This window comes from Orcinus orca, chromosome 1 (assembly GCF_937001465.1).
Source record: "Orcinus orca chromosome 1, mOrcOrc1.1, whole genome shotgun sequence".
In the NCBI taxonomy this organism is placed as follows: domain Eukaryota; kingdom Metazoa; phylum Chordata; class Mammalia; order Artiodactyla; family Delphinidae; genus Orcinus; species Orcinus orca.
Window position 1 is genome coordinate 145,153,372 of NC_064559.1, and position 27,599 is coordinate 145,180,970.

Below are 27,599 nucleotides of genomic sequence, written 5' to 3' on the forward strand. Positions count from 1 at the left end.
TAATAGACTATTATATAAGAATAATGGGGAGTCGGGTAATGGTTTTTAAGGAATAGGTTGACATAATCAAACAGAAACATTTGTTTCCTCAGAGATTGGCTCTAAATAGGTATCTAGAAAGTATCCTCTAGATATCCAGTGATCCCACTCCTGGGCATATATTTGGAGAAAACTATAATTCGAAAAGATACATGCACCCCAATGTTCACAGCAGCATTATTTACAATAGTCAAGACATGGAAGCAACCTAAGTGTCCATTGACAGATGAATGGATAAAGAAGATGTGGTACATATATACAATGGAATATTACTCAACCATTAAAGAAGAGTGAAATAATGCCATTTGCAGCAACATGGATGGACCTAGAGATTATCATACTAAGTGAAGTAAGTCAGACAGAGAAAGACAAATATCATATGATATCGCTTATATGTAGAATCTAAAAAAAAATGATGCAAATGAACTTATTTACAAAACAGAAATAGACTCATAGACATAGAAAATAAATTTATGGCTACCAAAGGGGAAAGGCACGGGGGAGGGATAAATTAGGAGTTTGGGATTAAAATATACACACTGCCTTATGTAAAGTAGATAACCAGGGACTTCACTGGTGGTCCAGTGGTTAAGAATCCATCTTGCAATGCAGGGGACCCTGGTTCGATCCCGGGTCAGGGAACTAAGATCCCACATGCCGTGGGGCAACTAAGCCCTCATGCTGCAACTACTGAGCCCAGGTGTCACAACTAGAGAGCCTGTGTGCCACAACTAGAGAGAAGCCCACGCACCACAATGAAGAGCTCGCATGCTGCAACGAAAGATCCCGTGTGCCGCAACTAAGACCCAAAGCAGCCAATAAATAAATAAATATTTTTAAAAATTAAAAAAATAAAATAGATAACCAACAAGGACCTACTGTATAGCACAGGGAACTATACTCAATATCTTGTAATAACCTATAATGGAAAAGAATCTAAAAAATGAATATAAATATATATGTATAACAATCACTTTGCTGTACACCTGAAACTAACAGAACATCGTAAATCAACTATATTTCAATTAAAAAAAAAAAAGTACCCTCATTTTCCCATTCCTTCTTCACTTTCCTCACAGAAACAGGCTATTGTAGGAGCAGAAACACACTCTTGGAGCCCATTTTCTGACCCACTATCTGGACTTTATAGAAAGATATGGATTCTCTCTTGTAAAAGCTGGGCAACTTGGTTTCAGAAACAAGGGCTAATGAGCACAAGCATCTGAAGTGCGACACTTGATACTTTCTGACGTCTGAGACTGGGAGGCAGAAGGCTTTGCAGCGGGATCTTGTCAATCAGGCCAAGGCTGATGTTTGGGGGAAGCTGCAAGCTGGGTTGAGGGAGTGAGTCATGCCCTGGAGCTTTAGCTGAGCCATCTCCCGCTTCTATTTCCATCCAAAACCTCCCTCTTCATTTTGCTTTGTGGCTTAAATCCAGGCCTTTATTTATTTAATTAAATAAAAGAAAGCTGCTCATTGCCATCCAGAGTCACGTGCTGTGGTGTGTGCCTCTGTGGAGCCTAAGGACGTGAGGAGATTTCAAGACAGAATCAAATAATGAGACTTTCTAGATGCAAAAAGCAGCCTTTGACTTGGGTGAGTGGGAAATATATGAAGTTAATCTGAGACCCTCATTAGGCCCAAGAAGCAGAATTTGAGAACAAAAATTGCGAGGCAATGAGATAACATCTTTTTTCTTATAGAAGCTGTGTGTGTGTGGGCGGGGGTGGGGGGAAGGTATAGACTGGATTTTTATGGAGCAAAAGAGAGCCCAACTGAACTGAGTGGGATCAAAGCCCTCTGTCTACTCTCCAGATTTCTCCTTCAGTTCTTCAGAGATGACCTGATCATTTCCTGAATCTCATCTAATTCCCACATGGGGAATATTTTAAGAGAACAACAAGTGGTTTTTATATTTTCATATCTAACTGTGGAACTCATAGGAAATGGAAAAGAACCAACTTCCTAAGTGCTTTCTAAGCTATAGGAACTATTCTTAGTGCTTACAACTTGAGCAAATTTAAATGAGCTCACAAGGTGCTAGTGTTTAGTCCTTGATGAACAGATAAGAATACTGTGTAATTAGCATACTAATTGTACAGTGTGAAGAGAACTTCCTCAGCAATTGTGCAAACTCGAAAATAAGGTGTCCGCCCACATACGGTAAGTTTTCACACCATAATCAATGTGATAATATTAATTTACAGCAACCCTTTTTTCCCATGAAGAGTAAAAGTAAGCTTCATGATCTTTTCCCAAAGGATCTCCAATTCTGAATCAGCAGAGTCAGAATGTATGAGGTTTTCATATATTTAATTTAATTGAAAACCAGGTGAGTGGATTTGCTTCTGACTTGAAGAATTTATCACTTTTGGTCTGAGACTTGATATAAAATCCTGCAGTAAGTGATACCCTCCCTGATCAATATACAAAAGATTTTTTTAAATAAATAAACTAAAGGCAAGTGAACAGGAAATATGATTAAATTTCTGAGGTTTCACCTGACTTCTGGAAGGAAAAGTAGAGCAGTCAGAGATAGTATTTCTGCCCAGCCATCAGCAGAACAGATTGCAAATTAGGAAAGTAGTTACACCACCTTGGGAATTGCACGTTTTGTCTACTCTTTAGTTCCTTGAATTTATGAACCGTAAAACAGTTGGCTGGGGCATATACCCTGAGAAAACCATAATTCAAAAAGAGTCATGTTGGGCTTCCCTGGTGGTGCAGTGGTTGGGAGTCCGCCTGCCGATGCACGGGACACAGGTTTGTGCCCCGGTCCGGGAAGATCCCACTTGCCGCGGAGCGGCTGGGCCCGTGAGCCATGGCCGCTGAGCCTGCGCGTCCGGAGCCTGTGCTCCGCAATGGGAGAGGCCACAACAGTGAGAGGCCCACATACCACCAAAAAAAAAAATATATATATATATATATATTTGAACAAGTTGGGTATGTGAAATCTACCTTTTCAACTGGAAATTTTATGAGATACAAATACCATTCTAGTATTTCTGATGAAAATTTAGAATCTGAATTGAGATATGCTTAAATACCAGATTTTGAAGACATAGATTGAAAAAAGAATATAAAACCATCTCATTAATGATTTTTTATATTGATTACATGTTAAAATGATAACATTTAGGCTATATTAGGTTAAATAAAATATATTGTTAAATTAATCTCACTTGTTTCTTTTTACTTTTTTTTGGTTAATGCGACTGCTAGGAAATTGTAAATTACCTATTTGGCCCAGATTATATCTCTGTTGGACAATGCTGATCTAGAATATTTATTGTATGAAGGAGGAATGAAGCCTCTACTTTGCTTTTTAGTCAAGTCTTTGCATGATCCAACAATTCCACTTCTGGGTATTTACCCGAAGAAAACAAAAACACTAATTTGAAAACATATATGCATCATTATTCACGATAGCCAAGATACGGAAGCAACCTTAACGTCCACCAGTAGATGAATGGATAAAGAAGATGTGGTACATAAACAATGGAATACTACTCAGCCATAAAAAGAATGAACTCTTGCCATCTGTGACAACATAGATGGATCTAGAGGATATTATGCTAAGTGAAATAAGACAGAGAAAGACAAACACTACATGATCTCATTTATATGTGGAATCTAAGAAACAAAACAAGCAAACAAAACAAAATAAAAACAGACTCATAGACACAGAGAGAAAATGGGTGGTTGTCAGAAGGGAGGGGAAGGGGGTTTCGGGAGGTTGGCCCAAATTGGTGAAGGAGATTAAGAGACACACACTTCCAGTTATAAAATAGATAAGTCATGGGGATGTGATATACAGCCTAAGGAATATGGTCAACAATACTGTAGTAACTTGGTAAGGGGACAGATGGTCACTAGATTCATTATGGTGATCATTTTGTAATGTATTTGAATTTCAAATCACTATGTTGTACACCTGAAACTAACGTTATATTGTGGCTACTAGAAAATTTAAAATTACACATACGGCTCACATTTAATTTCCATTGGATGGCACTGGGGTAGAAGGAAGAGAGTTATGTGTTCTTGAGAAAAACAGGGAACAGCGGTACATAAAAAATACAGCAAACGTTCCTGAGTTAAAAAAAACTGTCATGCCATTGAAAATCAGTGAAAAGCAGACCTATATCTGGACTCCAGTTTTAAATTACACGGAAAAACATTAAAATTTTTTCTTTAAAGATACTAGTTGAAAAAAGTTTACTTCCAAATTTGTTTTTGCCTTTCTTCCAGCACACTAAATGCTTCAAAACAATGGGGCAACGTTTACTGACTTGCCATAGAGAAATACTGTGACCTAAATTTTATACACAATGAAACGGTTATTTGTGTAACAAACCACCATAGTGACATTCTCAGGTATTCGTGGAGAGATTGAACTAAAAATTAGGTCAAGAGTTATTTTAGCCAACTGAAAGAAGAATTTGAGTACAGAGAATTCAAGGTATAAAAGTATTCTGAGTTTTTCCTTGCCTTGTGCTAGACTCCTATCTTAGGAATGCACTTGGCTAAGGGCTATCAAGTGGATTTTGCATCCAAGGGGTAAAATTTGATTCGATGCTGCCTTCTGCTTCCACTCCTTTCATGGAAGTTGCAGCAACTACATTTCTCATTCTTGATCCCTCAGTTCACAGGAAGTCTCCTGCCAGGTTGGATGACTACCCAGAACAATAAATGGGTACAGCTGTATTTTGGGACTTACTAAAAATGACTAAGCTATTTATGAAGTTGGGACACTGCAGCAGAAGAACTGTTGAACGAATAACTTATTTTCTCCTTTACAAAAGCCAAGTTGCCAAGGAACTGGATTTTCTGCATCTGTTGAATGCATGCTTAATGAGTCATTGGCCTCTCTTTTTATGTTTTAAATTGATTAAGACTAATAAATAACCCAGGGATGGATATCATCTGTTACCAGGACCACTTCCTCTATGGCCTGGGGGTATTTCTGGGCTTATGATGCCATGAGCAAAAAGTATATTAAAAAATCAAGAGGGCCTCGCTGGTGGCGCAGTGGTTAAGAATCCAACTGCCAATGCAGGGGACACAGGTTCGAGCCCTGGTTCGGGAAGATCCTTCATGCCGTGGAGCAACTAAGCCTGTGCGCCACAACTACTGAGCCTATGCTCTAGAGCCCACGAACCACAACTATGAGCCCGTGTGCCACAACTACTGAAGCCCGCGCGCCTAGAGCCCATGCTCTGCAACAAGAGAAGCCACCGCCATGAGAAGCCCGCGCACCACAACGAAGAGTAGCCCCTGCTCACTGGAACTAAGGAAAGCCACGCACAGCTTGCACAGCAACGAAGAAACAAAGCAGCCGAAAATAAATAAATAAAATAAATAAATTTATTTTAAAAAAATGAAGAAACACAAATGTAAGAAAATATATCAAAATGTTCATTAATTGTTATCTTTGGGTTGAAGATTTCTGGATAATTTTTATCTTTATGCTCTTAAATTTTCTAGTTTCTTTTTAAAAAGTAGTTGTTACTTTTATCCTTAGCAAAAGGAGAGGTTTTAAATATCAATTTATACACTTCTGTACATGCCACTTGAGGAAGCTATTTCTGGAATTTCTCCCAGTTCACAAGATCTTCTCTTCTGGAAATTCCTTGTTCTCCCCTCAGTTTTTAGGGAAGAGTCCCAGGCAACCATGCAACCATGTTTTTATTAGTCAGGTCTTCATTCAAATGCTACCTCCTTAGAGACTTTCCAAGCACCTGTCTAAAGTCCCCACGCCTAACAAGTCACTCTGTTTTGTCTTATTCATAGAGCTAATCCTATTAGCAATTATTTTACTTCCTTGTCTACTGCTCTTCTCTTTTCAGTGAGGGACTTTGTCTTGTTTATTGCTGTGTCTCCACACGTGCTATGCGCTCAATAGAACAGCCACAACAAGTGAAAAAAAGCCCCACGTGACCCCGCCTGACTGGCCATAGCTGATAGGACCAGGGACTGGAGCAAAACAAGGCCAATCAGAATATTTCTCTCTGGAATTTGGAGCTGTTGTGGTAACATGAACATGGAAGCTGCACGTTTGCCATATTCTAGCTTCTGGGCCAGAGAAAGAGAAAAATCAAGATGAGAGAGAGAAGGAGGGAAAGACAGGTGTGAAGAGCATAGGGAAGCCTGGTCCCACGGGCTTCCTGGACCTGCTGCGTTTCAGCCTCGGTTCACGTAACCTTACAAGTAAGCTCCGTGTTTCAGGTCAGGCCGGCTAGGGTTGCTGCCTCTTACCTACAACCTCATGAATATACCTGTGGTCACCATCATGCTTTAAAAATTCATAGCCAAAATATTTGAAGGAAATAATCCAGAATGTTTGCCTCTGAGTGATGGGACTACCTAGTTTTCTATATTTTCTAAAACAAGTCTGTGTTACTTTTATGATTACAAATATATGTTTTATGTTTTTTGTTTTTTTTCCCTGAGAAGCATGGAGTGACAGACCTAGGGTATTCCAGGAGATCCCATTCTGTCCATCCATTTTATTCTGCTGAGAGGTTTAGCTGTGAAATGACTCACCAAGTTCCCAAAGCTCATTCACACCACTGTGGCTTGGGTTTTCTTATACCCAGGCCAGTATTCTCTCTACCAGGCAACCTCTGGACAATTATTGTGCTGTTCACTTCAAAATGCTACATTTCAATTATTTCTTCAATAATAAATTCTCTCCCTCAAGGTGAAAACAGCTTTCTCTTACAGGTCAACTCTAGTGAGTTGTGTGTGACTACCTGTATTGCTGTGTTGAGAGTTTCTGAGGCAGCATCCAGACTGGGTAGGAAGGTAAGTACCACAGCTGACGAATGATGTCTGCCCTGAGTGCACGGAGGAATGGAGTGACATGGATGAAAGTTCTAATTCTTAGATGCAGTGCAAAGCTGGTGTTGTGAGAGAGGAAAACGGAAGGTCAGGGGATCCATTTGGATCACATATACTTCTATCCCTTGGTTTATGTTACAAGAATTTCTAACTTTATTGTATGATGATGGCATAACAAAGACAAAGAATAAGGCAGTGGCTATATAAGTTTTGCTTTGCTTTTTTATTACTTTTGTTTGAAATTTCATTGCACTTTTCTAGCTAGTTGGAGGCCAAAAGGGCTGATTATCATTAGGCAGTAAATGTGTCAGGGGATGGATCGACCGCAAGCATAACTGGGCAACACAGGTCTGAGGGAAGTGCTTTTGGAGGGTCCTGTGTTTCTGGGCTGGACCACTGGGCAGCTCTAATTCCTAAAGAAATCTCACTAGCTACTGATTTATCTCACTTGCATCTTGAAGTGCATTCACCACCCCCAACTAGTTTAAGAAAATTTCTTGGGCTTCCCTGGTGGCGCAGTGGTTGAGAGTCCGCCTGCCGATGCAGGGGACACGGGTTCGTGCTCCGGTCCGGGAGGATCCCACGTGCCGCGGAGCGGCTGGGCCCGTGAGCCATGGCCGCTGAGCCTGCGCGTCCGGAGCCTGTGCTCCGCAGCGGGAGAGGCCACAACAGTGAGAGAGCAGCGTACCGCAAAAAAAAAAAAAATATATATATATATTTGCCAAGTGGATCATACATGTTACCTCACCACAGACCCAACAGCCAGCATCTCCAAAATGGGGGGTGGGGTGGAGCTGCAGAGATGAGCCGCATGGGACGGGAAACTCCCTTTCCCATTAACTTAGATATTAAATTTCTAAGGAGGATTCCAGAAATCAGCTTTATCTGAGAACTTGCTTACCCCCGCATGCACGTGCCAGTCATTTGTGAGTGTGTAGAATTCAGGTTGGAATAATGCAGTATAGAGGTAAAAGGGCTTTTCTGACTCTGAATTACTTAGGGACTTTTCTCACCTCTGCAAATCTTGAAAGTGGAAGGTAATTTCCATGTGTGTTCTAGGCGGCACGAAGGGTGGAAATCACCAATCCTGGAAAGGCCTCTGCCACCTGAATTCTGAATTCTTAAGACCCTGCTCTTACATAGTGCACTTTTTGTTTGCTTGTTTCTAAACATCTAGGTCTTTGTTTTATGTAGCAACCGGAGGTTACATGAAGTACAGCAAATAGGATTCGTCTTGCTCATCAAGTCCTAGCAGTTGGAAGTAGCTGCCTGGCGCGCTGTGCTAACAACGTCATGAGGCCACGTCTGGGTCTTGAGGAAAGCACCACGATGCCGTAGCAGTGCCTGCTGTGGGTGCAGAAGGCGGGGATGATCGCTCTCATGTCACATACATGACACCTCTGAGTTAAATCATGGAGCACCTTTCAGATTCGACACAGGGCTAAGTTCGTGGGAGTCTGGAAAATGGACCATTAACAGGCTCAGAAGATAAGAATTCATTATCAGTGGTTTTCCCCAAGGAATGGATCATGTAGCTGTCTCCGAGACAAGTTTGTTATTGATTGACTCATGTCTCCTTGTAATTTCCTGGGAAAAGCAGACAGTAGCTGTTCACTCTCTCTCCTCTGCATTGGGTCCTCAGGGTTTGGTTCCTGCATACTCCCCAGCCTCCCAGTGGTCTCCTGGCCTGACCTTCTTGGGACCCATTCTCCACAAGGCTGATGGAGGGAGCTTTCTAAATGGAAGCCCTGACTATGTCTGTCCCCTTTGGTAGTTCCCATCACCATCCTCAGGATAATTATTGGCTCCTATGATAGGTTCATCTTGATCTGGTCCTTGCTTGCCTCTCCACCTCCACCTCTTGTCGCTTGTTTCCTTGGCACTATATGTCACAGCCAAGCTCCTTCTGTGTGAGGTTCTGTGTGAGGTGCTCTGCTCCCCGTACGGCACCTGCACCTCGGGCTTAGCTTAGTTCTCCTCTGGTGAGCTTCCTCAGTGTCTTCTGTCTCCCCTCAGACCAGGTTAAAGGGCCCTTGGAACTCACTCTGTGCTTGCTTTGACCCCATATTGTGACCCCAGGTGTGTCTCTCTCCCCTACTAAACCCAAGGCTCTAGCAGGCAAGAACCGCATCTTATCACCTGCATCCAAACCACCAGGGCAGTGGATGGTCCATAGGAGGTGCTTGATACATAGTTATTAAATGAGTGAATGAATGGGGATTGGGTAGTTTTCCCAAATTCATGAACTTAACAGGGACTCAGCATGGATTAGCGCTCATGATCATTGAGTTGACACCACCCATTTCCTCATCATTTCACCTCATCTGCTCTCCTGGCCCCATATGCTGCTTCTCCCAATAACACTAGTCATTGCAAGAAACTGAGGCAGCCAAGGGCCAATTATGAACTAGGCAAAAATCTAGAAATGCAAAGTTGTTGAATTTTAGATCTAGACGAGACCTTCTGGATCCTCCTGTGCAGCTGAGGTCTGGGAGGCAGAACTTATGCCTCATCCATGCCTCCCTCCCTCCCTCTCCCCTCCCCCTCCCCTCCCCCTCCCTCCCTCCCCCCGTCCCTCCCTCCTTCCCTCTCTCCCTCTTTCTTGGAAATAGGACCGGTTTCCAGCAACCATAATGGCATCTATGAACATTGTATAGCCAGCTTTTCATGGTCCATATGATGACATACAAAGTGAAGAGAGAGCTTCCCTGGTGGCGCAGTGGTTGAGAGTCCGCCTGCCGATGCAGGGGACACGGGTTCGTGCCCTTGTGCGGGAAGATCCCACATGTCACGGAGCGGCTGGGCCCGTGAGCCATGGCCGCTGAGCCTGCGCGTCCGGAGCCTGTGCTCCGCAACGGGAGAGGCCACAACAGTGAGAGGCCCACGTACCACAAAAAAAAAAAAAAAAAAAAAAAAAGTGAAGAGAGTAAGGGACCCATATTTTGGCCCAAATTGTGCAGCTATATGCAGTTCTAATTCCAAGATCCCTTAACCGAAATTTCCTATTTTTTTCTCTTTTTTTGAATAAAAAATGGGTGGCTGGTTCATTTTGGGGGGCTGTGAGGTGACTCACCTTACGTAGCTGTGTTTTTGTCTCATAGTAGGCGACCATGGGGATGGAGGCCCGGTAGTAGGTCTCAAGGCGCTTGGTGATAGCGATTCTGTCGTCCGCGTGCGGGCTGCCCCCACTCCTCTGGAGAAGGCGGTTGGTCATGGTGTCTGCCGAGCAGTCCATACAGATCACCAGGTGAGGGTCTCCAATCTGGGGATGGGGAGGGGGCACAACATGCTCAGAAATTCCATTCAGCGAGGTTCTGGAAAGACCTGGGATCCCTAGTTCTTTACTTCTGCTTCCTCTCAGGGTCCCAGACCTACATTGTGGCAGAGTTGGGACAGGACATCACGGCTCCTTATTTCCACGTCAGCGGCTTTCCACAGGCTGCCTCAGAGCTGTCTCTTGTCCTCAGCTTTTAGGTCACCTCATGTAATGCAGGAATTGTATAGAATGCTACCCAATGCAGTCACAATCTGTCCTCCACACTAAGGGGAGGTGTGTGTGTGTGTGTGTGTGTGTGTGTGTGTGTGTGTGTGTGTGTGTGGTGTTTCCTGCTGGGAGCCCTGCCTGACCTACTGAGACAAGCTAATCACCTCTTTGTCCACCACTATATCTTACATGAGCCACCAGGAGCACAATGTGGCTGTGTCTGTACTACGTGGTGGTCAGTAGAGCATAATGGTTGAGCACACAAAGGTTCGAGTCAGGCAGCTGAGGGTCAAATCCTGGTGTGGTGACTTGTCTCCAAGATGGTCTTCATTGATTCATTACCTCCATGTACTTTAAGCTCTTCCCCCCATTGAGACATAGAGCCCATTCCTCTACCTCCTTGAATCTGAGCTGAACTGTAACTGACCAACAGAACATGGTGGAAATGATGCCACATGCTTTTATTATTTATTTATTAATTTTTAACACCTTTATTGGAGTATAATTGCTTTACAATGGTGTGTTAGTTTCTGCTGTATAACAAGAGTGAATCAGCTATACATATACATATATCCCCATATCTCCTCCCTCTTGCATCTCCCGCCCACCCTCCCTCTCCCACCCCTCTAGGTGGTCACAAAGCACCAAGCTGATCTCCCTGTGCTCTGTGGCTGCTTCCCACTAGCTATCTATTTTATATTTGGTAGTGTATATAAGTCCATGCCACTCTCTCACTTCATCCCAGCTTACTCTTCCCCCTCCCTGTGTCCTCAAGTCCATTCTCTAGTAGGTCGGCATATTTATTCCCATCTTGCCCCTAGGTTCTTCATGACCATTTTTTTTTTTTAGATTCCAAATATATGTGTTAGCATACAGTATTTGTTTTTCTCTTTCTGACTTACTTCACTCTGTACGACAGTCTCTAGGTCCATCCACCTCACTACAAATAACTCAGTTTCATTTCTTTTTATGGCTGAGTAATATTCCATTGTATATATGTGCCACATCTTCTTTATCCATTCATCTGTCTATGGATACTTAGGTTGCTTCCATGTCCTGGCTATTGTAAAGCCACATGCTTTTAGAAGCAAGATCATAAGAAGTTTTGCAGTTCCTGCCTAGTCAACTGCCATCTAAGATGTCCAGTGACTCTGACTGCTAGGCTGGGAGGAAGCCCAAGCTAGCCACACAGAGAGGCCATGTGGACAGAGATGCCTGACCAGACCTTGGCTGTTGTAGACATCCCAGCCCCTGCTCCAGACATGTCTACTCAGCCTTACCAATTACCTGACTGCAGCTGAATAAAGGACCTCAAGCGAGAACCAGCCAGCTGAGCCCATCAACCCCCAGACCCCTATGAGAGAAAATAACAAATTGCTTCTTTAAGTTACCTGACTTCATCATTAACTAAAGGTGTCACTCAACTTCTCTGCACCCCCAACTTTCTCATTTGTTCAATGAGGATGATCACAGAATTGCTGTGAGGATTAAATACAATTAAATAAGGTAATGTAAGTAGATTTCTTGGCATATGGAAACACTTGGTAAGTATCAGTCACTATGTTATGTCCCGTATTGGGCTATGATCTCTTTGTGTGTAGGCGTTAGGAATGCTCAGTTCCTGATCCCAAGTCTTGTATATAGTAGGTAACAAAGAAATGTTTTCCTAAATGAGCGATAGTGTATGATCGGTAGTGTGTCTCTCCCTATCTCCCCATCCTTCCCTTAAAGTGTTCTTTTGCTTCTGATGTCTGTCTCTGGAGGATACCAACCTTGCCTCCACTACCAATCTCAACCCTGGATCAAAAGAAATTGTTGCTCTCTTCTGATCTTGCAATGTAAACGAAAGTTTACCGCCCCACTGTGGAAAGCGCCTGGGAGGGATGGGAACAAAGTCAGGGTAGGGGAGGACTTTAAGACAACACGCAGAGCCGTTAAGTTGTCAGTAAGTGCTGTTCAATGATTTATCTACCCCCTCTGAAGGATGTACTTTAAGAAACAAAGTGGAAAAATTCTCCAAAATCTAGAAGAGTGAAATAAGCCTCTGGAACATGTCATCTAACTCTTCTGTCTTTATTAATTGAAAGAAAAAAAAAAAAAAAAAGAGCATTTGAGCAGTAAGAAAGCCGGGTGAAAGTTTAGAAGACAATGACCCTTGTCCACCAGCAGAGGGCGAGCTTGGGAGGCAGCCTAGGGCTCAGTTACAGAGTTTGGCTCCTGGAGCAGTTTCCGGTCGGGGTTGTGTTTGGAGACTAGGCGAGTTTTCTTACTGTGGCGGTTTTCAGGGCACTTGTGAGGACACGGATGACAATTCAGGGACTCATTCAGGTACAAACAGAGATAATGTGTGTCTGAGCAGGAGCTGGCAGTAAATGAACCGAAATAAGTGCAGGACAGAGAGGGAGCTTCCACCTTGATTCTCAAAGTGTGGGCTGTGAACCAGCCGCACAGGCTTCATCTGGGAGCTTGTTAGAAATGCAGATGCTCAGGCACCATCCTCGACCTGCTGACTCTGGATTTTAAGAAGATCCCCAGGTGATTCTTCACAAAATAATACCTTGAGAAGCTGCTCTCCTGCCAAGATTGGGGTTTGACCTAACCTATTTCTCTTGGAGTCAGCACTCCCTTCCTACATAAAAAGCTGTCAAGCAGCCATTCCATTTGGAAGTGGCCTGTACCACTGATTCTTTTTTTTTTTTAATTAATAGATTTTAAGTTTTAGGTTTACGGGAAAATTGAGCAGATAGTACAGAAAGTTACCATATAATTCCCCTCCCCTGGTTTCCCCATGATGTCTTTAGGGTGGTACATTTGTTACAATTAATGAAACAATACTGAAGCATTAACTGAAGTCCATAGTTGACATTAAAGTTCATCCTTTGTGTTGTACATTCTATGGGTTTTGACAGTTGCATCATGTCATGGTCCACCATTATAGCATAATACGTAATACTTTCACCCCTCTGAAAATCTCCTGTGCTCTTCCTATCCATTCCTCCCTCTCTCTCTTCCCTAACCCTGGCAACTACTGATCATTTTTTTTGCTGTTTCTATAGAATTGCCTTTCCCAGAATATCATAGTGTTGAACTCATCCAGTGTGTAGCCTTTTCAGGCTGGCGTCTTTCACTTAGCAATATGCGTTTAAGTTTCTTCCATGTCCTTTCATGGCTTCAGAGGTCATTTCTTCCACTGATGCTTTTAACACCTATAAGTTTTTGAAATGTTTGAGTGAAATACCATTCAATCATTTTTCAAAACGCTTTGATATATTTCTTTAGAAAGTTCCTTGGAGTAGCTCTGCCTTTTTTCCCTGGACCATGGTTAGCCTCCAACACAGCGGTCCCCAACCTTTTTGGCACCAGGGATACATTTGTGGAAGACAATTTTTCCACAGACACGTGGGGCGGAGGGAGGGGGATGGTTTAGGCGGTAATAAGAGCGACGGGGAACCATGGGGGCGATGGGGAGAGGCAGATGAAGCTTCGCTCGCTCACCCGCCACTCACCTCCTGCTGCGTGGCCCGGTTCCTAAGAGGTTGAGGACCCATACCAGTCTGTGTCCTGGGGGCTGGGGACCCCTGCTCTAACATCCCGTGGAGGGGAGAACAGAGAACTCTGTCCTTGTCTGGATGAGTCACAGAGACTTGGGGACAACTCCATGTCCCCAGCACTCCCCTGCTGCCTCCCTGGAATTCTGCCACTGCAGTGCTGGGCTCTTCATGGCCTTTGGGTATTCAGGGGACCCTTATTAGAGCACAAGTGCCCTTGGGAGGGCATTGAGATATGTAAGAACATTTCAGCAGCGGGCGCACTGTGCCATCGCTCTAACCGCTGTAGGGAGCAAATGGAGGCCCACAGAGGTTAACTTGCCCCAAATCACTGAGGACTAGTTAGTGACAGTCCTGAGCCAGCTGCATGGAACTCCAAAGCCTGGTGACTTCACCCTAGTGGAGGGTGCCAGAGCCTTCAGAATGGGACTCAGGCCAGATGCCTGGTGGGCCAAGTGGAGCCAGGAGAGGAGGGTGGGGTAGTAGGAAAAGAAGTGGACAGTGTCAGAGGCCATTTAGTTTTATTTTGCGGAAACTTGCTTTCGCTGCCTCTGGGAATCTGGTTGGGATCAGCAGTCACTCCAGCTGAGAGCAGCCCACCAGGATGAGGGTGTCAGCTGACTTGTGATGATGGCTTTGCCTGGAGAATTCCAGCAGGTAGAGCATTAGGAGGCATTTTCCCTGCTCTCCTCTGCCCCCACCTTAGTTTTCTTCTGATTAAGTCAGGACACGGGTTAGGCCATATTACCAGTGGGCAGGGTCCTGCCATTCAGGAACTTTCGACGGTTCAGAGTACCAGCTTTCTTGTTCTCTCTGGGCGCCTCAGTTGCCTCATTTTAAATGAGGATGACAAGAGTTTCTGCCTCATAGGACGGCTGCCGAGGATTAAATGAGTTAATACATGGCCCATTTCAAGCACTGCATAAATGTGAGATAATGTTATTTAATGTGGGCCTGGCAAGATTCATTTTCATCCCTTTGCACTTCGTAAAAGCCCCTGTTGGTCAGATTTGAATTTAGAAAGAGTCAGAGGCCCCACCCGTGCTTTTAGCCTAAGTCGTACACTCCAGCGCGTCTACCAGCCTCACTGCACTGGGAGGTAAGGCCCGGCTAACAACAGAGCCACAGGCCTATTTCCCATTTGCTCTCACTCCTGAGCTTTATCCCCTTGGGGAACCTCAGTAGAGGAGGGGTGATGGGGTCATTTCAGCATTGCTGAACACACAATCCTAATAATAATAATACCACCCCATCGCCACCGTAACATCTGCCCTGGTGCTGCCATTACATAGCTCAAAAGTTCTGCAATGAACCGGAAGTTGGAAGAAGAGAGTGGAAAATCTCAAGTGGAAAATCCCAAGGTGGTCCCAAGGCTTGCCACAATTCCAAACCACTAGGACACACCAACTAGAAAGTTCCTTGGCCAGACTCATAACTTTTTTTTTTTTCCTGCTAAGTGTTCATTCCAAAGATTAGAATGCACTTATAAACAGAATCACTGATTCTATAGATGAACAGTGTTATGAGACAGTTCAGAGCAACCAGGCAGAGCGATACACTGTCATCATCCACACATCCGGGAAACTCATCTGCATAGTCAGGCTAAGGGCAGAATTTCAGCTAAGAGGCTTCTGGGAGGAAAAGGCAAGAGCAAACCCCTGCATTTCACTTCTGTTAACATGTGTTTAGCTTGGCTGCTGAAATGTTGGGTTAACACAGGAAAGCGTTTCCATTTCACACCAGGGAGTCAGGCTAAGCACACACCCTCCTTGAGATGAAAATAAACTATAATAATACCTACTGAATAGGATTGTAAAGATTAATACAATTAATACAATCCTGAATAGGACTGTAAAGATTAATACGATGACATGGGTAAGCATCTAGTTCAGTTCCGGGCACATTTTAAGTGCTCAAAAAATAACAGCTATTATTCAGATAGTTATGTATCCTGTACGATTTTAACTGCATGAAGATAGGTACAACCAAGACCGGAAGAACAGACATCAGAGTGTTATCTCTGGGTGGTTGGTTAGTCTTTGTTTTACATTTTCTTGTATTGTCTCATATCTATATAATTCCTACTTCTATAATCAGAAAAAATATACATAATTTTGAAAAAAAACCCATAGCAATGTATTGAACATCATACGCAGGCTTATACATATATAAGGCACATTTCAAGGATTTCAGCCAATCCTCCCAACAAGCACTGAGGTAGCAATTTTTTCTTTTTTTAACTGAAATATAGTTGACACACAATATTATGTTCCTTTCAGGTGTACTACGTAATGCTTTAACACTCGCATACATTATGAAATGATCACCATGATGAGTCTAGTTACCATCTGTCCTCATACAAAGTTATTACGATATGACTGACCATATTCCCTATGCTGTGTGTTACATCCGTGACTTATTTACTAGACAACTGGAGGTTTGTACATCTCAATCCTCCTCACTTATTTTGCCCACTCCCCACCCCCTCCCTTCTGGCCACCACCTGTTGGTTCTCTGTATCTATGAGTCTGTTTTTGTTTGGTTGGTTGGTTTTTTAGATTCCACATATAAGTAGATCATGAGGTATTTGTCTTTCTTTGTCTGACTCAGTTCACTCAGCAAAATACCCTCTAAATCCATCTATGTTGTTGCAAATGACAAGATTTCTTTTCTTTCTTTCTTTTTTGTTTTAATGGCTGGAGGTAGCTATTTTCCACCTATATTTTATAGAAGAGGAAATTGAACTCTGTAGAATCAAATGACTTGTCTTGGACTTATAAAGCCAGGCTCTAAATACAGGCCTGTGCCACGAAGTGACTATAACCAGGGGTTCACAAATGGGGTAGGAGCTGGGGATGGTGGTTAGAAACCCCAACTCCTCCTTCATATTCCTTCTCTTTCTCTCTCTCTCTCTGTCTCTCTCTCCCTCTCTCTCTCCCTCCCTCCCTTTCTCTCTCTCTCTCTCTCTCTCTCTCTCTCTCTCTCTCTCACACACACACACACACACACACAGTGACAACCTTCCCTTCCTTAGCACACTATGTTGGATACTGAAGGCACAGATCATTAATTCGATGGGGGGAAAAGTAGGCTTGGGAACAGAAGATAGGGTGGTAATAGAGAAAGCACATACAGACTTACCCCTAAGCTGTGGACATGAGTTTGCTCTTGGTCTTTAGTGGTGTTGTGTATGGTAGCCAAGCAGATCCTCAAAGGACCTGCCTCTCAGAGCAATCAGCTATAGTATGCAAAAACATCAGCCTAACTAACTGAACGGGACTTTTTTCAGCCATAGATGGTCCCAAGCATCAGACACACATCAGTCTCTGTGATACAGAAGGGCTGGTGAGGCATCTATGGGCTGGAAAACCACCTGTAGGCCTGAATGGGCTTCAAACAGAGTCACAGGCCTGACAGGTAGACAAAAAACACTCACTGTGCTTTCAGCCAGGCTTATTACTCTGAATCTCTGGGGAAGATCATACATCTGTATTTGTCTTTGCCAAATTTCAAATGAAATGCTTGCCTGTAATTTGGACGGGGCTGTACAAATGATTGAGTCCCTTCAGGGCATAAATGAATCAACAGCGGCTCGTTCCATGTTTGTAGCATCTTTGTTGTTCTGGTCAGGTTTAAAGCAGTGCTTGTTTTGGAGGGCTGGATGTGTTCTCTTGCACACAAGCCAAACTGATATTAGAATCTTCTAAATCGCTGTACCCAGGGACAAATCAAGATCACGCTTGATCTTTGCAAACTCCTTCCAGCAGAATGCAAAAGACTGTCTTCGTAGACATCTCACTTGAAGGTCGCCGGTTCATGAATGAAAGGGGCACGTGTATATTTTTGGAAGTGCGTCATGAATTTTAGCATAGGTTGAAACTATCCAGTCATCATGTTGATGACTCTTTCTCACTCCAAAGTTGTAGTTAAGCCTCTTATCTGACACTTTCTAAAACCTGTCTGAATGGGACCCACAGCGGGGAAGGAAGTTTTGCTTTACTTTAGGAAGATTGTATGGATGATTTGAATTCATATTTACCCAAAGGCCAGGGATAGACTGGTTGGCCATCTAGAGTCCTGAACTCACCCATCCTGGGTTATAAGCAAAGGAGAAAGGCATGACGGAGCAGGAATTTATGGGCTTGAATGAAATGTGATTGAAAAATGGGTGACCCTAAAGTAGATAATATTTTATAACCTCTTATAGCTTAGGAGACACATTTATGTGTGTTACATCATTTGATGCTCACAAAACCCTCTAAGTAGGATTTGGCAGCTACATTATTTTCTCTGTTTTACAGAGGAGGAATCTGAAGTTGAGTGACATGCCCAGGGTCACACTAATCTATGACCAAGGTGAACATCCAGCTTTTTCGACTCCAGACAGCATAAGTGATGCGCTTTAAAGATGTCACCGTGGGAGGCGCTACCTGAGTGCAACAGTGCTGTCACTGCTGCAAACAGTTCGGACCCCATAGGTCTAAGTTCAGATATTTGCCTTCAGACCCAGTTTAAAAAGTTCCCAAAGGAGAACAAAGATCATAATTTTGTGGTTGTTTGCACACAGTAGTTGACAAAAAAGATGTTTCTCTTTACCCTACACCTTATTTATCACACTTGGCCATTTGGGGGTTTCAAAGAATATTCTACTACCACTGAGAGCAATTAAAAAAAAAGACATTGAAAAGGATATTTTCCCCAGCACTTCCAAGCAAGTTCGTGACCTTTCCGGACTGTCCCAGAGACCCTGCCAGTACTCTCGGACCCTAAGGTCAAGTGTGGGATAATCTGTGGGGTGCTGCCACCTTGAAGCCTGAACCTCAATCAACATTGCTGACTGGCAGCAGTGAGCGCTCATCTCCCTTGTGTGTGTGTGTGTTTTTCTTTTTTTTTAAGGTTTTGCCCTCTTGTGTTTTAATGGCGTGTTCACACAACTGCCAATTTCTAATAAGCAGGGAGCCCCTAAAGGGCCCCGACCACCCCTTCCTCTTCTCTGGATCTCCCCTCACCCTCGGCCTTGCAGAGGCCCTAATTCAGAGGTGGTGCAGGAAAGATGCCCTTGTTCCTCAGTTCAAGAGTATCCCCAGGAACCTTATTTACAGCCTGGACACTGGCTGGAAGATCAAAATAAACAAAAATGTAAGACAATCCGCGGAATACTTAATATTGTTAAGATGTCAATACTACAAAAGTGATCTACAGATTTAATGCAATCCCTATCAAAGTTCCAATGACATTTTTTTGTTGTTGTTGCAGAAATAGAAATATCCACCCTAAAATTCATGTGGAATCTCAAGGGACCCTGAATAGCCAAAGCAACCTTGAAAAAGAACAAAGTTGGAGGGCTCTTACTTCCTGATTTAAAAACTATTACAAAGCTACAGCAATCAAAACAGTGTGGTACTGGCATAAAGTCAGTAACTTAGACCAATGGAATATAATATAGAACCCAAAAATGAACTCTCGGATACACGGTCAAATGATTTTTGAAAAGGGTCCAAGACCACTCAATGGGGAAAAAACAGTCTTTTCAATCAGTGGTGTTGGGACAACTGGTGATCTCCATGCAAAGAATAGAGTTGGACCCTTACATTACACTGCTTACAAAAATTAGGTCAAAATGGATTAAAGACCTAAATGTAAGAGTGAAAACTGAAAAATTCTTAAGAGAAAACAGGGGAAAAACTTCATGACACTGGATTTGATAATAATTTCTTGGACATGATACCAAAAGCACAGGAAACAAAAGCAAAAATAGATAAATTGGATTATATCAAAATTAAAAACTTCTGTGACTCAAAGGACACAATCAAGAGTAAAAAGGCAACCTATGTAATGGGAGAAAATATTAGCAAATCATATAGCTGATAGGGGGTTAAAATCCAGAACATACCCCAGACTCCTACAATTCAACAACAAAAACCAAATAACCTGGTTAAAAAATGGGCAAAAGACTTGAACAGACATTTCTCCAAAAAAGACATACAAATGGTCAACAAGCACATGAAAAGATGCTCAACATCATTAATCATTAGGGAAATGCAAACCCAAATCACAATGAGATACCACTTCACACCCATTAGGATGGTTACTATCAAAAAAACAGACAATAAGTGTTGGCGAGGATGTAGAGAAACTGAAACCATTATGCACTGCTGGCGGGAATGTAAAATGGTGCAGCCACTATGGCTGGCAGTATGTATACATATGTATTGATTCCTCAAAAAATTAAAAATAGAATTACCATATGATCTAGCAATTTCACTTCTGTGTATATACCCAAAAGAGTTGAAAGCAGGGTCTTGAAGAGCAATCTGTACATGTACATTCATAGCACCATTATTTACAATAGGCAAAAAGTTGAAGTAACCCAAGTGGCCATCGATGAATGAATGGATAAACAAAATATTATTCATCTTTAACAAGGAAGGAAATTTTAACATATGCTACAACATGAATGAACCTTGAGGACATTATGCTAAATGAAATAAGCTAGTGACAAAAGGACAAATCTGATTCCACTTATGTGAGGTACGTAGAGTAGTCAATTCATAATGACAGAAAGTGGAACAGTGGTTGTCAGGGGGCAGGGGACAGGGAAATGGGGAGTTTAATAAGTGTAGAGTTTCAGTTTTGCAAATTGAAAAGAGTTCTGGAGATTGGTTGCACAACAATATGAATACACTTAACATGACTGAAGTGTACACTTAAAATCGGTTAAGATGGTAAATTTTATGTTCTGTAAATATACAGAACATGATAAAATATTACCATCATTTTTTAAAAAACTAGAACAATCCTCCCAATTCCATTTTGTAAAAAAGTAGTTGATTATGTAAAAGTCTGAGCTCCTAAAGTGGTTTGTTTGGTGGGAGAAGGCTGTTTAGATTTCTGGTACATGAGTGCCCATCAGGAACCACCTGGAACTGCCACAGTCCCAGGTGCTGCCACACAAAACCATTTCTCCCTGCCTACCCCCATCTTGTTGAAAAAGGCTCCTGAGTTGAGATTCAGAAAGTCAGTCCCGGGGGTTAGGGCCCACCCTTGGCAACTGCGCCAGGGAATTTCTTCTCTGACTCTGGTTGCAAATCGGAAATGCAAGGGAAGGTGAGCAATTGTCCTTTCAGTATTTAGATACCATCTAAGGAAATTAATTAAAACAGAGACTCAGAAGGAGGTCAAACTAACTCCCAGGGAACACACAAGTACCATTACCCCTAATCAACGTTGCAGTGTTAGAGATGGATGGAGATAGGGCCCCCCAAATCTTAGTCCTACCAGTAGTTGTCACTTACCAGTGAGTTGGCACTTACTAGCTGTGGGGCTGTGGGCAAGTCATGTAACCTCTCTGGGCTTAACTCATCACATTTACCATGAAGAAAATACCTCCTCTCTCTATCTAAAAGGTTATTAAAAATATATCAAATGAAATAACATATATAAAAATGCTTTTAAAACTAGTCTAAAGAGGTCTCTATATAAATATTAATTCTTGTAGGCTCTGGAATCTTTGTTTAATAAATGGGGACAATTGTTTCCCTCTTCCTTGGACTTTGTAAAATTAGAGATAATGTGTGTAAAGTGTGTAGCCCAGGACTTAGCCCAGAGTAGGCTCAATAAATGACGGAACAATATTTTTTACTTCCTGCTGTTCCCCTGTGAGTGGCCTCCTAGTGAAGAGGGTGGGACATATATCTGATTCTGGGATGGTCATAGGGGTACATATATCTGATTCTGCCTGTCCAGCAATCTTTCTCCTTGCCTTCTTCTAAGGGCATCCTATTTTTCTTTGGGTAATTCCCTTCCCTTTCTTTTCATGGTTCAGGTGTGGTGCCCATTCTCCCTCCTTTCTTCCCATCCTTGCCCTGGTCCTCCAGGCTGGACCAGGATATTCCTGGATATCCACAGTGATTGGTTCAGTGATGAGCCCAGGACCTGATAATCCAGGATAATGAAACAAAATCCTGGGTGTTTTGCTGGAGAATAGAAACACTTTTCTGTGAGATCACTTAGATGGTAGAATATAAGCCTGTAACAGGAAGAAAATGAGGCCGACGCAAAGAAAGAATATCCAAGAGATGGAGAACGTCAGATCACGGATGAACAAGTTTGAATACGTGGATCCAACCAAGTGTGAGCTGCTCTTGGAAGTTTTAGTTACTTGAACCCATAAATCCACCACCAGCATTCCCACCCTCCACCCTTCTTTTGGCATGCATGCTGAGTTTCTGCCATTTGTAATAGAAAGTTTTATTTAATGTAATTGAGGAAGGCATAGACTTCAAATTTATCCCCTGGCCTCGATGATGTCCCCTACTTTTCTTCTGCTATGATCCCCATAACAACACTCACCCTACGTCCGAACTCTTCCCCTTGCTTCACTTCCTGAGGATAGCCATCAATCAGGAAACCCTTGGTGTTTCTGAGGTTGGCCACCATGGCCTCCTTCAGGAGCTCCAGAACGATGCCCTGGAGCAGAGGGAGAGCAGTCAGGACGCGAGCTCTTCCACAGAACAACACTGGAGTCAGCACAGTTCTCCCGAGCCATCCCATCACGGGAGGGAGAGAGATAACAGGAAGATGTTGAGAACAAACTTATGGATACCAAGGAGGGAAGGGGACGGGAGTGGGGTGAATTGGGGGACTGGGATTGACATATATACACTAATATGTATAAAATAGATAACTAATGAGAACCCACTGTATAGCACAGGGAACTCTACTCAACGCTCTGTGGTGACCTAAGTGGGAAGGAAAACTAAAAAAGAGGGGATATATGTATATGTATAACTGATTCACTTTGCTGTACAGCAGAAACTAACACAGCAGTGTAAAGCAACTATACTCTAATAAAAATTAGTTTCAAAAAGATTAACAGCAGGCAGCAATATACTGTATTTCATCAACTCCAAATCTCACCCTCCCCCCATTTTAATGTTTATGGAATTGGTAGGTACCTTACAGTCAGTACTGGGTCATAGTTTAATAGTGTTTTTTTCTTACCGGTATATTTTTATTGGTTATATTTTACTGAGGTGTCTAAAAATAATGACATCTTAGATTAGGTGAAATATAGTGCTACATTTCATACAGTAGCAGTTCTTGAATTAGGCCTAATGCCAGTTTAAAACTAGACAAAACACAGTATAAAATGTGCTTCACTGTTGATTTGTTCCAGTAAATATTTTATAAAATTTGACACGCACTGACTTGAGGAGACTTTCAGTAGATATGAAGTAGCACTTTCTAGCAATATCACTGTTAAAAAATTTGGTTTAACTTGCGCTTATGGAAAATAAGGAAGGAGAGATACACGGAAGCTTAGGAATGGATGTAGGAAAATGCCACCCGCTGCCCAAACTGGGGGGAATTCCTTGTGTTCTCTGGGTCCCAGGCATCCTCTGACTTTTGGCAGGGACTTGGGGAATGCAGCCATCGTAAGGGCGGTCAGAAACTATCCCTAGATAATAATGAATTAAATCTGCATGAAGCTTACCTTCTAGTGAAAAAGACAGATAATAGATGAGCAAGTAAATATATAGAAATAATCAGCTAGAGAGAACTACTAGGAGCAAAATTAAAGCAGGACAGAAGAAGCAGAATGTTACAGGTGCTATTTTAGAGGTGGTGCTCAGCAAGGGTCTCTTTGATAAATTGTGATATTTAAGTAGAGATCTGGATGAAGTAAAGGAGCAAACTATATGCATATATGAAGGAAGAGGGCTCTGGCTAAGGAAAGAGCAAGTGCAAAGGCCCTGAGGCAGGAACAGCCTGGCCTGTGGGAGGAACAATGAGGAAGTGACTGGTTGGCTGAGAGTAAACGTGAGAGTGGTGGGGAAACAGCGTCAGAGAGCAAGCTGGAATCCAGAGCCACGGGAAGGACTCTGGATTTCATTCTAAGTGTGGTGAGGAGCTGTTGGAAGCTTCTGGGGAAGGGGATAAACGTTTTCAAGAAATCACTCTGGCTGCTGTGAAAAGAGTAAACTGTGTGGGGAAAAGAGTGGGCAGAAGGAGGCCCACTGAGAGTCATCGGCAATGGTCTGTTTCCTTTCATGAGGACAATTCTGGCTTCCAGGTGGGAAACAGACTGTAGCTGGTTGAAGAGGAAGCATAAATCTCTGTTAGCTAATAGGGGCTGCATTGTAGGAGCCCTGACTACAGAGCCTAGTGTGGGACCTAGTCTGGAAGGGATGAATGTTTTTTGATACCAGTGGCATCTAGCTTCTCAGAGACAGACAGTGACTTGAAAAAAAACAAAAAAAGGTGAATAAAAGGGATATATATATATATTTTTTTTTTGCGGTACATGGGCCTCTCACTGTTGTGGCCTCTCCTGTTGCGGAGCACAGGCTCCAGACGCGCAGTCTCAGCGGTCATGGCTCACGGGCCCAGGCGCTCCGCGGCACGTGGGACCTTCCCGGACCGGGGCACGAACCCGTGTCCCCTGCATCGGCAGGCGGACTCTCAACCACTGCGCCACCAGGGAAGCCCAAAAGGGATATTCTTTACTTCAGCCACACAGGGAAGATACCAAAATTCAAGTTAATGTCATTATACCTCTCAGAACTAGACCAAAATGTTGTTTTTTATTTTCCAGTGGGTTGTAATTCTAAGTTCTGTTGAGCCAAGCTCACTTCTGCTTTGAAGATTTTAACTCTAAAGCGGGGACCCATATTAGAAGAAAATATGAAACAAGGTAACATTCAAGGGGCTGGAAGAGCAACAAGACAGAAGGAACCTGGGCCTGGACAACTTGGTCTGGCAGATGGGTCTCTGCTGCTGAATTCCTGTCTACCTCTGGACCGTTGCATAAGAAAGAAATGAAATACAGCTATTGTCCTTTTTGGGTTTCTTTGTTTCAGAAGCTTAGATTAATTGCAACACTCCCAAATCTCTCCCCAGCCAGAGAAGGCAGCTGTTGCTTACTGAGGGCACCAGCTCTCCACGTTCCATGATGTTTCTGATCAATTTGCTTCTTTCAGATTCTGATGACAGCTCGTTCCGCAGGAGCTTGCCAGTCGAGAGATGTGTAAATCCATATTTTTCCACCAGCTTTTCACACTGTGTGCGTTTGCCAGAGCCTGGGCCACCTAGAAGAGAAGTCGTGTATCAGACATCCATCCCAAATCTGGTGCCTCATTTGGGGCTACAGTCACCATGGTGAGCAGGCCTCAGTGCTTCATCCACCAGCATGGACTGAACAGTGATGATTTACTGGGAGCATGTCCAGAGCTGTGGACACAGTGGAGAATGGGACACAGACCTTGCCCTCAAAAGCTTACTGTCCATGGACGGCAGATGGTGTTGTAGACAAAACACAGCAGTCACTATAGGTGATCTAGTGGGGAGGAGTTCCAGCTGTTACAGGGGGCAGAGTAGGGGTCCACAATCCCAATTTGGTAGACATGCATGTCAGAGAAGTTTCCTGGGGCACTGAATCCGCTCATGTGCAAAGCACGGACCACAGTGCCTGATACACCGTGAATGTTCAACAAATGCTAGCCATTACTTTTTTTTTTTTTTTTTGCGGTACGCGGGCCTCTCACTGCTGTGGCCTCTCCCTCTGCGGAGCACAGGCTCCGGACGTGCAGGCTCAGTGGCCATGACTCACGGGCCTAGCTGCTCCGCAACATGTGGGATCTTCCCGGACCAGGGCATGAACCCGTGTCCCCTGCATCGGCAGGCAGACTCTCAACCACTGCACCACCAGGGAAGCCCGCTAGCCATTACTTTTAAAATAAATTGTTTTCAAATTTATGGTTACCAAAGCGGCAAGAGGAGGGGGATAAATTAGGAGTTGGGGATTAACATATACACACTACTATATATAAAATAGATAACCAACAAGGACCTACTGTATAGCACAAGGAACTATACTCAATATTTTATAATAACCTATAAGAGAAAAGAATCTGAAAAAGAGAAGATAAATATATAACTGAATCACTGTGCTGTGCACCTGAAGCTAGCACAACATTGTAAATCAACTATATTTCAATAAAAAAATTGTTTTCATTTTCAAACACAAACCTACAGAAGAGTTATGAATACAAAGAACTTTCTGAAACATTTAAGAATCAGCGGCCAACCTGATGCCTCATGGCTACAGAACACTTTAATGTCATTTCTTCCGGACAAGGAACCAAACACATCCTCCTAAATAACTACATCTTCAGACCCCATTCACATTTCAGTGGAATTGTCCCAGTCATCTCAATAATGTCCTCTGAAGCTGATGGATCAAGTTCAGAATCATGTGCTGCCTTTGGTTGTCATGTCCTTTTGGTCTTCTTCCCGAAGGAACGGTTCCTCTGTGTTTCCCTGACACTTTTGAAGATTATAAATAGTTATTTTATAGAATGTCCCTCAATATGAATTTTTCTGTTGTTTTCTAGCTATTATTACTGATGATCTCCCATAGTCTTTTGATGAACATTACATCTTGACTCTTTCCTTGCCCCTCCCTAAGTTCAACTAGTTGCTAAGTTGTAAGCTTTTACATCTTGAAAATAATAATAGCTAACCTTTGCCAAGTGCTTACTGTACTGGTCACTGCTCTAAGCATTTTGTGTATATTAATTTTAAATGATCTTAAGAGAGGCAGACACTGGTATTATTCCCATTTTACAGATGGGGAAGCGGAGGCACTGAGAAGTTAGCTGCCTTAGGTGGCAAGAGCAAGTAAGTAGCAGTCTAGGATTTGAAGCCTGGACTCTGGCTCTCAGAGGTGTTCCCACCTCTCGCGGCTGCTGCGCCCAGATTCACCTCCATGGTTCAGGTCCTTACGCTCTCGGTGTACAGCAGCCATCCTGCCTCTGCATTGGGCAATGGGTGAGGCTTTGAGGTCCAGCAGACCTGCTAGCAGGATGATGTGCCTGAAAAGCATGTCACCACCCAGCTCAGAGCATTCAGTGGCTTGCCATTCCTCACAGAATGAAATCCCAACTTCTTAGAGTGGCATTTCTAGCTTCTAGAATCTAGTTCCATCCAACCTCTCCAACATTTTTCTTCATTTCTTATCCTCACCCAACATTGTTATGTCCAACTGTAGACTGTTCCTTCCTCAAGACATACTTTTTAAAAAAAACTTTACTTTGAGATAATTGCAGATTCACATTCATAAGAATAATATAGAGAGATCCCATGTATCCTTTACCAATTTTCCCTTGTGGTGACATCTTGCAAAACTACAGCATAATATCACAACCAGAATATTAGCATTGACGCCATGAAGATATAGAACATGTCCATCACCACAAGAATCCCTCATGTTTTCCTTTTATAGCCACACCCACTTCTCTCCTACACACAACCCCTCCATCCTTACCTCTGGCAACCACTAAATCTGTCTATAACTATGTCATTCTGAGAAAATTATATAAAAGGAACCATAGACATCAAGATATGCTTTTCCAATGTGCTTTTGCTATTCTCGGGTCCTCAGCCTGGAAGGCTTTTGCTTCCCCCTCTAACTATCAAGGTCCTCTTTATCCCTTAGGCCTGGACCCAGTGCTGTCCCCTTCTGGCATCAGCTTGTCCCCCTCACCTCCCTTGGGGTGAGTGATGTAACCAGGGCTTGGGTGCCCTTGGCCTTGTCTTATGCTTGATCTAGGTCTCCCACTCGACGTTCTGCCCCACAGTGCCTATAGCACAGCCCCTGTACACTGTAGGTGCTTCTTAATGCC

The 27,599-nt window shown here is 43.1% G+C and overlaps 2 protein-coding genes across 6 annotated transcripts in view; one reads left to right on the forward strand and one right to left on the reverse strand.

Moving 5' to 3' along the window:
• ZZZ3 (zinc finger ZZ-type containing 3) overlaps positions 1-8,448 on the forward strand; it is a 120,865-nt gene extending 112,417 nt beyond the window's left edge. The window contains exons 15-16 of one of the 2 annotated variants that reach the window (XR_007476157.1): positions 6,766-6,846; positions 8,060-8,448. The gene's annotated coding sequence lies outside the window, so the exon portion shown is untranslated. The remainder of the gene's footprint in view (positions 1-6,765; positions 6,847-8,059) is intronic. The other variant, XR_007476156.1, reaches the window with a different exon arrangement.
• The window catches only part of AK5 (adenylate kinase 5), a 236,863-nt gene that overhangs the window by 4,939 nt on the left and 204,325 nt on the right, over positions 1-27,599 (reverse strand). For 3 of the 4 annotated variants that reach the window (XM_049707153.1, XM_033405965.2, XM_049707150.1), the window contains 3 exons: positions 24,841-25,004; positions 22,267-22,383; positions 9,057-10,144 (listed from right to left, as the gene is read on the reverse strand). In XM_049707153.1, the coding sequence (XP_049563110.1) occupies positions 9,671-10,144; positions 22,267-22,383; positions 24,841-25,004 (755 nt within the window). In that variant the 3' untranslated portion in view covers positions 9,057-9,670. Of the gene's footprint in view, positions 1-9,056; positions 10,145-22,266; positions 22,384-24,840; positions 25,005-27,599 lie in introns of those variants that run through there. The other variant, XM_004279944.3, reaches the window with a different exon arrangement.